The sequence below is a fragment of the Bactrocera dorsalis genome, chromosome 4, assembly GCF_023373825.1.
Source record: "Bactrocera dorsalis isolate Fly_Bdor chromosome 4, ASM2337382v1, whole genome shotgun sequence".
NCBI lineage: Eukaryota > Metazoa > Arthropoda > Insecta > Diptera > Tephritidae > Bactrocera > Bactrocera dorsalis.
In genome coordinates, this window is record NC_064306.1 from 38,144,041 (window position 1) to 38,159,157 (window position 15,117).

At 34.9% G+C, this 15,117-nt stretch overlaps 1 protein-coding gene across 1 annotated transcript; it reads left to right on the forward strand.

Moving 5' to 3' along the window:
* The first annotated feature begins 4,666 nt into the window (after nucleotides 1-4,666).
* Nucleotides 4,667-13,793, forward strand: LOC105222633 (methylenetetrahydrofolate reductase). The gene is made up of 3 exons (XM_049454891.1): nucleotides 4,667-5,471; nucleotides 5,859-5,947; nucleotides 13,311-13,793. Exons 1-3 carry the CDS (start codon nucleotides 4,682-4,684, stop codon nucleotides 13,698-13,700), a joined length of 1,269 nt encoding a protein of 422 aa, XP_049310848.1. The 5' UTR covers nucleotides 4,667-4,681; the 3' UTR covers nucleotides 13,701-13,793.
* The last annotated feature ends 1,324 nt before the right edge of the window (nucleotides 13,794-15,117 follow it).

Genomic DNA, 15,117 nt, shown 5'->3' on the forward strand with positions numbered 1-15,117 from the left:
TTTCAAAGATGCTGTTGGACGCAACGTTACGGTGAATGGCGATCGCTATCGTTCGATGCTAACAAACTTTTTGTTGCCAAAAATGGAAGAACTGAACTTGGTTGACATGTGGTTTCAACAAGATGGCGCTACATGCCACACAGCTCGCGATTCTATGGCCATTTTGAGGGAAAACTTCGGACAACAATTCATCTCAAGAAATGGACCCGTAAGTTGGCCACCAAGATCATGCGATTTAACGCCTTTAGACTATTTTTTGTGGGGCTACGTCAAGTCTAAAGTCTACAGAAATAAGCCAGCAACTATTCCAGCTTTGGAAGACAACATTTCCGAAGAAATTCGGGCTATTCCGGCCGAAATGCTCGAAAAAGTTGCCCAAAATTGGACTTTCCGAATGGACCACCTAAGACGCAGCCGCGGTCAACATTTAAATGAAATTATCTTCAAAAAGTAAATGTCATGAACCAATCTAACGTTTCAAATAAAGAACCGATGAGATTTTGCAAATTTTATGCGTTTTTTTAAAAAAAAAGTTATCAAGCTCTTAAAAAATCACCCTTTATGTTAGCTACATGCAACACTCTAAATATTTATACTCATAGCTCGAAAATAGACGATGGAGTTGTTCCGGTAAAGACACCGTCCAGAATTAGGCACAAGGCAACCTTTTAAGTTGTCGGACTACTGCAATATATTTCAAGCTGAAGTCTATGCTATTGCGAAAGCCGCGGAGTTGACCACTAATGCACCTGCAGCCAAATCCAGAGCCAACAACTACGTTGTCAGCCAAATAGCAATCAAGGCAGTAGTTTCGTATCGCATATCGGTCAGAAGTGTCTTGAAAAGCAAGGCAGCAGTAGTTAGAGTTGGCAGAAGCAAACAATTTCACTTCTACTGGGTGCCAGGCCCTAGAGGCTTTGAGGGCAATGAAATAGTGGACGAGATTGCCAATAATGTACGGCTAAATCTCATATAAAGTGATACCACTGTGCAAAACTGCAAAAGTCATGTTCAAAACGGTAGATCGGAAGTACACAAAATTCCTATTGGCACTCGATAGAAGAGACTGTAGGAACATGATGGGAATACTAACTGGTCACTGTCTGGTGGCGACACACGCCCGCAGAATGGGGCTGACAGATCGAGAAGACTGCAGGAAATGTCTAGAGCAAGGCACCAGGGAAACAATGGAGCATCTCTTGTGCACTTGTCCCATATTGGCAAGACTACGCTGTAAGCATCTGGGGTCCCTACTATATGATAATCCGGAGGAGTTATTGATAACGAGGTCGCAGAGTCTGTTAAAATTCACGTCAAAAGCAGGCATCTTAAAGGATGACTACTCCTCTTGGACTGAACTCCATCTGGTATCGCAAAGAACCTCACTGGTCTGTGCATGACTTATCCATTAACCTTAGCAAACCTTTGTCTTCGTTTAATGTCTGTCAATCTTAAAAGACCTTAAATGTGGAAGAGTGCTTTAAGATAGACAGACATTAGAAAAAAATCTTTAGAAAATTTCAACACGAATTGGCTATATAAGTTGTTGTTCCATAGCACAGTTACAGCAAATCGGTAAATGCTAAAAACTACCGACAGTTTTTACTGAAAGCAGTTATCTTCAATTTCCATCGAAGAGTTTGAGATAATGATGGAACTCAACTATTTCTGTTTAAACATAGTGCTTTGGCGTCATATGAAAACCCCACGTTTACCGCAAATCTTAATTTAAAAATCATTAATGAGAAATCAAACTATAACATTCTGTGATTCATTTTCAATCTATATTTTTTCTAGTAACTTGTTAAGTTTTAGTACGTGTATGCTCTCAAAGACAATGACTTGCATCTTTTGAGTTAACAAAGCTTACACGACCTATCAGTAACTTGTCTTATCATCCAAGAAAATGAAAGAGAAACAAGACAATGCATATGACTATCTATAAACATACTCTTTTCTGGAGGAATCACCAGAATTTACATATATGTAAGTATGTATATACAAGTATCTACATAGCAAATGTATGTCGGCAGCGGCAACAGACAACACGTGAGTAAATACCATTTTATTGAATAGATATTGACAGCAGAGCTTTTAAGAGATAAAGAGAGCGAGTAAAACAAGTGATTCTCCAAAGCAAAAATTCGTAATACCTTACATGAATTTGACGTATGTTTGCATATGAAAGTTCTTAATGAAAATATATGTATCTACATATGCATAATTGAGCTCCATAAATATGTAAGCCAAAGGCAAAGCATACTCGCTTAGATCACGCATTAAATCTAAAGCAACTACAAATATGAGGGTTGGTTAAGTCTTTACGCAAATTTGTTTAAAAGCCACATTAGTTTGATTATCATAGAAACTGATGAGTGTTAATAGTATGATGATAATTAACTTTTTAGTCTAAACGGAACGATGTAGTTAAACTTCGGGCCTTAGTAGTCGAAGTAGTGGTTGTCTTTCAGAAGATTCGTTAATGCATTTTTGAGTGACTGTTTCATGTCTAAAGTCACTCAATACGTGCTTATCTTAAGGAAAAACCTTTGGCGCTGTCACACTATAATTTCCATTAATGCATCGATAATTTCTTACCTAATAACAAGAAAAACCGTTAACTTCAGTTGCTTCTCAGCTGTGTAACCATCAAAAATACAAAATATTCCTGACAAGAACTTAGATCTTTCAGTTTGTAAGATAGCAAATTAGCAGCTTCTTGGTTAGAAAATTGAGGGACTAGGATGGTAGGAAGGACGGACAGAAAGACGGACACAGCTAAATCGACTCATCTCGAATTCATTAGGTTAGGTTAGGTTAATCTGGTAAACCAAAGAGTAGGTATCATTTAGGATGCCTACGCTTCCGTTCAATAGACTCTGTGGCCTGACTATTGATACCTTCTACAGTGTATCTCACCGTGGGGACCCTAGATGCTTACAGCGTAGGCTTGTCAAGTCTTGAGCTTCATTAAGTACTGAATCACTAAGTGATCATTATCTATAGGAGGGGGTCTACCTTCGTGGTTTAAAAATATCAATATACAATATTTGAAATTTTTTCTAATGTAAACACAACTAAAAACATGTCCTATGAATGATTTGATCGTACGAATGTCAGTTTATAAGATATCGAACCAAAAGCCATCTCGCGTCGATTATTCATCATCTATCTTTAAACGCGTTTTCCTTAGAACTTTTTTTAGTTTTATCTCAGAATCATGATATTGGTTGTCAAAAAAGTCTTGCGGTCTTGCGGGTACGGAGTTTGCTGACGCTGCGCTTCCCACAGGTTGCTACTACACGTGTCGCACTCTCAGCGATTTAGTGGTGTCATATTATATTACTCTGTATCATATGATATTAATGCATCATATGATACTTTTTGAATGTATGGGGTGCTAACTTATATAGCCCTATTACCTAGAATACCCCTGGTTTTACTTGTCTCAATCGATTCACAGATTTTTAATATTATTGAAATTATTTCATTACCAATAGGGATGAAGCCGGAAGAGGTGCTCGAAGCAAGAACCAAAGATTTACGCAATTATAGGCTGAACCACACTCTAAATAATTTGAGAGTGCACACCATGGAAGACTTAATTCACGGTCTATTGGTTTCATCGGAACCTTTCACTCTCACTTCATTCATATAGAATATGAGGTCAAGCAGCTACTTTTGCATGGGAATGAGTTACCGGACACTCATATAACCGAAAGCTCTGATATAGCAGCATTTTTTTTATAGATATAAAAATGTGAAAAAGAAGATTTTATAAAAAAAATTTACTTTTGTTATGAAAAACGAATGAAATACACCTAACATTTGTATCTAGTCCTCGTTCCTGTCATCACTCACACTCACTCTTGGTAGTCATAACTTCGAAGTCGTAGATAATTTCGTCTAACTTGAAACAATCATCAGAGACAGCTGCTCCGCTGACTAGGTTATGTCATTTGAATGGATGAAAACACTCCAGCTCTAAGAGTACTCGACACAGTACCCGGCGGGGGAAGCAAAGAAAGAGGAAAACCTCTACTCCTGAGAGGAGGAGTACGTGGCTACCCTTGGAATCTTCATCATCAACAAAGAAGAAGATTTTATTGTGAATTTTTTATTTTTTGATTTTTGACATTTTTTTTAGCATGGAAAATATGATCAAAGACATGTAATATTCGAAAAATTGCCGTCAAATTTTCAATATTCAAAAAAGCTTGTGTGCAGACATAACTGGGAATATAAACATTAAACAAAAGAAAACTTTTTGCTCTCCAGGTTCTGATACTGAAAATATTGCCGAGAGGTAGACTACATCGTAGCGGGAGTGCTGAATTTAAGCAAGCAACGAAAACAAAATGGTATCGTGTGTATGGTATTGTGTGTGTGCAATCCATAGTCAAAAATAGGCTCGAAATTTTAACGTAAAGGTAGACAAACCCACTAATAATATTAGTTGAAATAATACTACTATATATTCGAAAGCAAGCCAAAGCCGAAGATTTTCCAAAAAGTTCAAATAACACGTTTCTATTATTACTACCAAGACTGTATGTTAAAGTTGGGTCAATCAAATTACTGATTTTCTTTCTAATCAAGAGCGCACATCTGCGCATGCCAGAGAGGCTGAAGCTGTGTTTGTGTACTGCGCAAAGAGCAGCTTTTCAACACGACCGCCCTAATGGCGCTCAAAACACCGCCGAATTGTGAGCGCACTAAAGCTTTTTACGCGACGCTCAAGTCATCCGCAATATCACTATATCGCAGCGAACGCATTCAGTCATTCGAAAAACTATTCGTCAATCAGATCGCTATCGCCTGCGGCTACGGACGCACAACAAAAGTGCCGCTAACGCAAAATCAAAAGAAAATTTCAATTTTAAATCAAAATTTGCGAAGAAGTGATATAAGAATACAGAAAACGATGCATAATCCCGACTATGTGCCGGCGACGAATTGTTGCAATGCAACTACGAGCATTTGCGGTGGACATGTGCCGCTTCCAACAGCACCGGAATTTCATCCGGTCTATGTGCGCTTCTCCAGCAAACAACAGGCGCCCGAACAGCGTAAGTTAGCTGAGCTTTTTAAGCAAAAAGTCGCCGCCAAAGAGTTCTTCTACGGCATCGAGCTGACGGCGCGTTCTTATGGCAAGCAACCATCACTGCTGGACTACAATGGTTTCGACGTACTGCTGCCGCTCTTCACATCGCTCGTATGGTTGGGTCGGGACTATGCGAACGTTGAGGATGTCAACGCGATCGAAGCCATCAGCTTGGGCCGCCAGCTACAACCACATGTGGTGGTGATGCCACATTTCACTTGCTATCGCGCTGACTCCCGGCGCCTCGACGACTTTTTAACACTGAACTTCACGAACGTTCTGGCGCTGCGCGGCGATGATGTGGTGCCGCAACAACAATTTCAGCATGCAAAAGACATGGTCGAGTATATACGCAGTAAACGCGGCGGTAAGTGACACTTGAGCGAGCTTATACTGATATACCGTGTCTATGATAGTTGTTTGTCATGATTGTAAAACATTGCTGCTTACACATTCAAGTAATTTATTGTTGCAATTCCAAAAAGTCCAAATTAGTCTTCGATTTTGTTGTTTTCATATTCAACAGCGTGCATTTTATTACATCAATGCAATTTGCCAGCGCATTGCATGTGTTTGTATAATACTTAATAGTTGATTACACGAGCTGATAGCAGAATGCATTCGCAGCAATCTCTCTTGATAGCTGAGCGCGTGGAGTTATCTTGATTTCTGTTTGTTTACTTTGTCACACGTGCATTGCTAGCTGAAAGCTTTTGAGTTCACTTTCTAAGTTCTCTTTTTTTGCCATTTGCAGACACAATATCCATAGGTGTTGCTGGATATCCTGACGGACATCCGGAATCTAAGTCATTGGATGAAGATATGCAGTACCTCAAAGAGAAGGTGGGTTTTATTTATTAATACTTTTAAGACTGTGGTGAATAGGTGATAGGGCACCACCGTTTGGTTGATTTAATTAAAAATATACTTTAGAAAATATTTATTTTGAAATTTAATATTCGAAAAACGAAATTTTCGACCAATTAAATTTTTGGAAACCGTAATTTTCGGGAAATGTAATTTTCGAAAAATACAATGTTCGAACAATGCTTTTTAAAAAAATTTAAAATTTTAGAAAAATATAATTAAAAAATTAAATATGTATTTGAAAAACGTAATTTTCGAAAAAAAATTAAAAATGCTGTTGCGAAGAAATATAATTTTAATACAAATAAATATAATTTTAGAAAATCATAATATTCTAAAATTAAAGTTTTGAAAAACGTAATTTTCGAAAAATATATGTAAATATTCGAAAAACTAAATTTCTAAAAATATAATTATCGAAAAAATTTTTTTTTTTAAGAATTTATTTGTCGTTAGTTGTAGTTATGAAAACTGAAAGATGTAGTTTTTAAAAAAAGGAAATTCCGAAACTGAACGAAGAGACAATTTTAAAAAAATGCAATTTTCGAAAGGTGAAATTTGTGAAAACGTAGTTTTCGAAATGTTTTTTCGAAAAATATTTATTTTCAAAGAATTTAATTTTCGTAAAATGTAGTTATGAAAACTGAAATTTTCGAAAAATGCAATTTCCGAAACTTCGAAAAAATAAAATATAAAAATATAAATTTTCAAAAAATTTTATTTTCGTAAAATGTAATTTACGAAACTAATCACAACTCCTGTCCACTAGACGAAAAATGTAAAATTAAAAAAAAATTAGTTTTTAAAAATACATTATTTTCGAAAAAATAAAAATTTTCAAAAAAGTTTTTCGTATTATAAAATGTAGTTATGAAAACTGAAGATGTAGTTAAAAAAGTAAATTTCGAAACTGAACGAAGAGACAATTTTAGAAAAATACAGTTTTCGAAAGGTGAAATTTGTAGTTTTCGAAATGTTTTTTCGAAAAATATTTCTTTTCAAAGCATTTAATTTTCGTAAAATGTAGTTACGAAAACTGAAATTTTCGAAAAATGCAATTTCCGAATCTCTTGTCCATAAGACGATTTAAGAAAAATTAAATTTTCGAAAAATGTAAAATACAAAAATTAGTTTTCTAAAAAACGTAATTTTTGAAAAAATAAAAATTTTATTTTCGTAAAATTTTTCAAAAATGTAATTTACGAAACTGAACACAACTCCTGTCCACAAGACAAAAAGTGTAAAATTCAAAAAAAATAATTTAAAAAAAACATATTTTTCGATAAAATAAAAATTTTCAAGAAAATTACACATAATTAAGTCACACACTAAAACCATACAGTTTTTGTAAACATAACGAATTTTTTAAGTTTGAAAAATTAACTTTCTGAATATGTGATGGTTATTCTTGAGAAATGAAAATTAGTTGGAGAAATTTTAGTTTGAAAAAAACGAAAATTCCTATGTAAAATGTATGGGAACCTAAAAAAAATTAGCGATCCCTTAGAGTTGAGCTACAGTGCCTTTTTTTTGAAGCACCCTAATACATTTGTATATGTATATATGTATGTATATACATATATTTCCATGGATCGCAGATATAATCTACAGTTTCGTTGAAACCTATTTAATTTTCACAGAAATTACAGTTATTAAAATAAATTTCTAGATCTAATGCGATTTCACTTCTCCACTCTAATTCCATTATTTCCGTTATTTTTGCTTTAATGAAATTATTAGAAATAAAACAGAACGTCGATACGGTTAATTAACCAAAACATATCGGTATATGAATATGTTTTGCTTCGAACTACATATATTTTTGCTCGTATATTGGTGTCATTACCTAACTGTACTCAAATTTCTTATACCCTGAACAGTGTATATTAATTTTGCCACGATATTTTTAACACTAAATAGGAAAAGTCAAAGAGCTTATTCAATATATATATAAATGATCAGCGTGATTATCTGAGTCGATTTAGTTATGTGCGTCGGTCTGTACGTCTGTATAAATGCTAAATAGTCCCTCAGTTTCTGAGATGGCGCCCAGAAATTTGGCACAAGCCCTTTTTCTCACCAAGAATCGACTCATTTGCCAGAAACGGCCGGTATCGGACAACTATAGAAAATAACTATCATATAAACTGACCGCTTAAAATCTAGATAAAGTTCACTTATACCTTTTTATGCTACAAAGAATGCATCTAAGTAGGGTATTATAGCTTCGACGCAGCAGAAGTTAACGCTTTTTTGGTTTTTTAACTTTAATTAATTAAAAATTATATGATTTTTGCCATGACATTATTGGTTTGCATTGGATCTAATTATTTTTAGTTGGAATAAATTAGTTTATAATCTAACACGAATTGTTCAAATCTACTAATTCTCTTAATTAATATAAATATATGTTTCATACAAACTAAAAAACATATAGTGTAGTTAATATGAGATAAAATAAATTCGAAGGCTTTTCGTTAATATAGAAAAAAGTTAGTTAAGTAAAAGTTAAATAGTTATTAATAAAATAATAACGGTTTTACTTGAAACTTCACGATGTCTGTCAAGATATGGTTGTTTTTTTTTTGCTAAAAGTAATTGTAATTTTTTAATTTTTTCTTCAAAATCTATGACGTCCTCCCATGGCCTTAATACACTTGTGCCAACTTTTTTTCTCAATTCTCGAAACAGTTGTTAAAGTCAATTATCGGAACAGCTTTCTAAGCGTGTAGCGATTCACCTATAATGTTTTCAATTAACTCAAAGCAGTTCCCTTGAAGCGGTTGTTTGAGTCTGCTGAATAGCCAGCAGTCACACGGAGTTAAATCAGGTGACAGAATACGGTAGTTGCGGCACGATATTGGTTGAAAATTTTGCGAAAAACTCATGAAGGATCAATGCAGTATGCGACGCTGCATTATCCTGATGCAAAAACCAAGAGGTTTCGGCCCATAATTCTGATACCTTTTTACATATAGCTTCGCGTAAATGACGCATAATATTCAAACGGCTTACTTTGCGGTCAGTTTGGCTTATCGGAAGAAATACAGATTGCACCACACTTCGATAATCGAAGAAAACTGCCAACATAACTCCCTCACCTATTGTTATGACAAAAATATTCGGCCGATTGATCATATGTTTCCGGGTCGTTAGTATAGATCCAAGATTCTTCGCCAGTAATAATATGTTTCATGACATCCTGGTAGTCGTAAAGCATTGTTTCACAGACCTTAACACGTTTTTCGAAAAAATAGAGAGATGTTTTTCGAAGCAACCGTACTTTCATTTTTCTTAGGCCCAAATGAACCTTTAAAATGGTTCTCACTTATCCTTCCGATATTCCAACGATGCCAGTAAGATCTCTGACTCTTAATCGTGGATCCTAAATAATCAATTCCTTCATTTTATTGACGTGTTCGTCGTCAATGTGTTTTTAATCCTCTTTGAATAATTTGCGCCAATCAAAAACACTTGCTCTAAACAAATAATTATCACAGAAGATCTTTTCTAACACTCTGAACGGCACCAAAAATTTGATTCCGTACACATAATTTGGAATGGAATTTCTTTGCTGAATAATTTCACTTATTGTAAAAATCGCCGGATGCACTTTATGTACTTCAGAAAGGCAAGAGTATACTAAAGACTAATGATTACAGAAATGTCAGTGACAGTCATAGCAACATTCCTATGTACATATATATACTTATATGAATATGTGTAAATATTACGTCGCATAGGTTTTCGCGCGAAATTTAAATAATTATTTGAAAATATAGTAACAAAGTTTATAGATTAGAAACACAATTGATGTATGATTAAGATTGCTTTCAGAAACATGACATTTAATTCGAAGAAGAGATTTGGACTCATTCATTAAATATGTATATAAAAAAAATTCTGAGAAAAGATTGCTGTTCTTTTTGTTTTGTATATTGAACATGGAGAATTCAAATGAAAAAAATGATTAAAATGTAAAATATTATTTCCTTTTAGGCAACCAGAAAAATAGTTATCAAAAATCGATTCTTCAACCATGACTCCTCAAAATAAATATCAGTTAGTAGGTGAAAAATATTTTTAAAATTATTAAAAAAAGATTATTAAAAATTAAAATAGATACTAAAAAGCAAATGTGAAAGATGTTAAACATTCTCTGAGTAAAATATTCAATCACAAAATTTAACAGGAATGTTGTTAACATACTATTCAACTCTAACATTAACTAGGTACGGTTGATATCAGAAGCGTAAAATAATAATTATTAAAAGCCATTGCACTTGACATTTATTGCGCTATTTTTCAGTAGCTTTATATACATTGTGTACTTTTATTTAATTATTATTCTTACAATTAATTAAAGTAATCAAAAAAATTAAATAATATTTTGCATATTCATGACTATTCTCAATCGTTAATCCAGAGTTTTTTATACTAACAATTGATTACTAAATTTTAAGTCATGAAAACGAATTGCTTTAATTATTGAATACAAGTAATCTCAATATAAACTCAACAGCTTTTAACACCCTCTATGGTATTTGCATATCAAAGTTTTAGAAAACAAGAGCGGACGGAAATTGACGCACTTTTACGTCTTACTATTTTTAGTCTATCTTGTATTCGTTCATATGTCGAATACAAAAATCATGCCCATAAAAGTAATTTTTGACATTGCGAACTTGTGTTCTTGCCATTCATTGATCATTCCCTATGACAATAAGTAAATAAACAGTGATTCCATCTGTTGGGGTTCACAGTGTTTTTGCAACAACAACATGAAAACAATATTTTTATATTTAAATTATTTGTTATTGTTGTGATTATCACTCTTTAAGTCAATAAATCTGTTTCAATGTTAAATTCTTCAATAGAGATTCGAAAGAAAGATTAAATGACGCATGGCTTATGTGTGGCTTAATACTAACAAATTATAAAACTCGTTGGATTTTTTACTTATTGCGTAAATTTTGCAACTTTTAAGAACAAATCGATTTAATTTTAAGATTATAACGGGTTTTTCAATAGGGACGCTACAAAAGTAGACCGCTCTTTTGAAATTTCTCTCCAGTAAGGTTTGCCCTTTCATTACGGAAAGATATACAACCCAACAACGAGTCGAAATTATTAAAACGAAATTCGGAGTCAGCGGCCTTAACTCCAAGACCGCATTATCCAATTTAAGGTCGTCATAATCCAACTTTCAGGTCAACAATTGAGCGTCTAGTGGAAAAATGTGAATCCATAGGCACAGCAATAGTCTATGAATGTTCCCGTGTCAGCGAGTCGAAAGTGCGTAGTGTCGAGAATATTGCAGCCACTAGCTCATCAATCATCCCAAACCAATCTCTCACAAGTCGTTCTTAAGCTTTGGGCATCTCTGTGACGTCGTTGTGGCGAATTTTGCTTAGCCTACGTCCTTACAAGATCACATTGATGCAAAAACTGAAGCCGTTTGACCACCAGAATCGTCATATATTCGTGAATTGGGTTAGCAACAACTTAAAAATGACACGGATTTTCATCGAAAAATCATCTTCAGCGATGAAGCAAATTTCTGGCTGAATGGCTTCGTCAATGAGTAAGTTAAGAGTTATTGGTCAGGCAGCAATCCATACGTATACAATGAGTCACCATGGCATCCCGAAAAAAGGACGGTTTGGTGCGGTTTATGGGCCGGCGACGTCATTGAGTCGTACATCTTCCGTGATGTTCAAGACCAGCACGTTACTGTGAATGGTAATCGCAATCACTTAATGATGACGCAATATATTTGGCCGGAATTGGATGATATGGACTTGGACAACACCCCCCCACAGTGAATGTCACAATCGATTTATTGAAAACCAAGTTTGTTGAACGTGTTATCTCCCGAAATGGCCCAGTCAATTGGCCGCCTTGGACGTGCGATTTGACGCCGTTAGGCTAATTTCTGTGGAACTACGTCAAGTCTATGCTCTATGCCAGCAAGCCAGCGAAGATTGAAGAACTTCGTACGAAGATCAAAAGTGAAATTGCGGCCGATTTATGCTTGAAATCTGTTGAAAATTGGGTTCAGCGTCTGGAATTCTGCAAGCGAAATCGAGTTCCATACTAATGGTATCGAATGTACTTTCACAGGAATGAAGAATTTCATTGATATCCCAAACCGTTATTGATTTATTTAAAATCAAGTTTTGTAGCGCTCTTATTCAAAAACCCGTTATAATTTTGAGCGTAATTTGTCAATCTAGAACTACTACACTTTACTCGTATTACTTGACTCTAGTCTTATTTTTACTTTTCTGTCTTTATCACAATTTTCATATGAAAGTTTTCTTTTTCAATTAATGTACAAGGGCAGGTCGATATCAATGACTACATCAGCTGATATTCATCATTACAATACCGGTTTGTTTCTTTTTTAATATCAGACATACGAGTATAAGTATGTTGGTGGAGTGGCAAAATTTTGCATTCTTTTAGAAGATCCTGACACAGTTAGTGATTATATGGTGTTCTTAGTGTCCTGTGAGCACTCCTACCAAAGCTCTTGAAACTTGAGCTCTTATGTCCGTCCTTTTGAGTTTTAATAGTCGGCATTGTGGCCCATATTTCATTCATGCCACGATTGCCTGGTTGTTGAGCAAGTAAATGATTGACTCCACCGAGACTCAGCTAATGATTGAGGGTGCAAAGTAGCTGCACTAGAGGTCTATCCTATCTATAGATAGCCTATTTCGCAGCCGAAATGGTCTAAGTTATTTGTACCATAAAAATATTACTGAAACGATAAGTCCATTAATCGAAGTCGATTGAAAATTTGTAGTTTCCGGGGAATACTATGATGTTGACGAGCGAATATCATAGCTAGCAATCTTCCTCATTTTTTCCGAGTTTTACGATGTGCAAAATATAAATTAATGTTCTACCGGTCGTTAGATAGGTATAGGTTATAGCACACTTAGCTTGGCTAGTACGGCCAGCTTATGTGAGTAATTCCCCTAAACAACTTGATATTTCATTGTTAGGAAATTTGTAATTAACATACTTGAGACTACTAAATGCAAAAGTAGAACAACGAATAAGCTATATGAGCAAGCGATTTTAAAATAAAACTCGACAAGTTGATTAAACTCATTAACCGGCACTTAGACACCGGATATAATACATTTATTAACATTTGTTTAGAGAAAAATCCCCCAAATGACAACGAAAAATCGGTAGATGAAAGAAAAAATTCCAAACAAATTAGCTGAATAAAGCATATAAATAGTAATTAAAAACATTTAGTATTTGCCTAGCTTACTCATTAATGAAAACACAATATTTATTTATTTGTTTGTCTACGCAATAGGTGGATGCCGGCGCCGACTTCATAGTCACACAAATTTGCTTCTCGCCCGAGTCCATTATAAGTTTTGTGCAGAAATGTCGCAAAATCGGCATCACAGTGCCGATCATTGTCGGCGTTATTGTGCCGGATAACATGCGGATCTTGCAGTTCATAATGAACATCGTGAAGGCGGTGATTCCCGAAGAGCAGTTGAGTAAATATAAGGAACTGGAAGAAGATCGCAAGGCGTTTAAGGCGTATGCGGTGGAGAATGCGGTGCGCACGGTGCAGATGTTGTTGGATAGTAATTTGGATGTTTATGGTTTTCAATTCTTTACCATGAATCGCTTGAAGAGTGTGCAGCAAGTGATACAACAAATTCTTAATATGAATCAGACACAAAGTACTTAACTAATTTAAGTTATTTGTATTAGCACAATTTAAACAATTTTTAATAAGACTGTAAATAGTAAATTATAGTGAATATAGAAAATTGTATATAAATATTGTAAAGTTCCTTGAACTAGTAAAAAATGAGCAGTAGATAATTTTTACTAACACATTTAAATATGGTAAGCCATATGTGATGAAGTTTGTAACAGCTAGAAGAGTATGAAGGAGACCCAGAAAGTCCCCGGAAATTGCAAATAAAACGCAAAATATTTAATTATTCAACAATATTTATTTTGTCGCCTTCAAAGTAATCCCCACCAAATGAAATACACTTATGACAATGAATTTTCCAGTCTACGAAACACTTTTGGCCTTCAGCTCCTTCAGCGAACGGAGCGGCAATTTCAGTCCATGATTTGGTCTTCCACAATTCCGACCGTTTTTGAGAGATTTTCTCACGCAAACGCCTCAATAACGCCAAATAGAACTTTTTATTGACCGCCTGTCGCTCCAGAACAAATTCATGATGCACCAAACCACGAATATCGAAAAAACAATGAGCAATCAGCCCTATCACGCAATCCATCGTAGAGTGTTTTTTCGGGAAAGTTACGAAACTGCTATCATGCAATTCGAACAGTTCCGAAAGTAAGTTCGAAATTCGTAGAGTTGCGATCACTGAATTCACTCGGAACGGAAAATTTTTAAGTTTAGCGGAATTTTTGTACGACAGGTTTGTGCTAACGGAGAAATAAATTTCCATATGTGAGAGTCATGATTGCTGCCAGGAAACTGAACATTGACATAACCTATTTTCATTTTATTGTCACATAACTGCAAAACATTGATTAAGATGTTTGAAATGCGAATTTGTCACCAAACTTACAATCATGGCATTGATACTAAAGTATCCTTTGCGTTTATAATAGAGAAACTTATCTTTAGTTGGGGCAACGATTTTAATATGTGTCCCGTCTACACATAAAATCGCGCCTGGAAATCCATATTTCTGAAAAAAATCCTTTTTCGCTTCCCTTTTTTCAACATCACTTAAATCGAAGTTTATCCACTGAGGGCATAAATGAGACTGAAGCAATCCCAATACTTATTTTAAGATGCAACAAAATGTTGACTGAGCCATTGGAATTCGATACCCACTCCATGCTGATAGCCTCCTTCAGCTAAAAACCGTAAAACTGAAGACAATCGATGAAGTAAAGATATAGACGACGATCTTGAAGAACTTGCATTCCTCTCTAGAACATCGAGGACATACGTAAAGGCCGCCTAAAATTTAACAATGAATTTTTATGGATTTATGAACTGTACATTGTTTCGTCCACATCGAAAGGGTTACTCCTGTCCCTCAGTGATTTTCGGTGAATTTTTATATCACGCCGACTTCTCTCACGTTCCTCAAGCAACATAAATGAAA

Bases quoted from the DNA above. Each gene is read 5' to 3' on its own strand.
- LOC105222633 (XM_049454891.1), top strand. From the start codon at position 4,682: ATGGCGCTCAAAACACCGCCGAATTGTGAGCGCACTAAAGCTTTTTAC. The intron at 5,472-5,858 runs GTAAGTGACACT...TGCCATTTGCAG, and splicing joins TATACGCAGTAAACGCGGCG to ACACAATATCCATAGGTGTT. The intron at 5,948-13,310 runs GTGGGTTTTATT...TCTACGCAATAG, and splicing joins TGCAGTACCTCAAAGAGAAG to GTGGATGCCGGCGCCGACTT.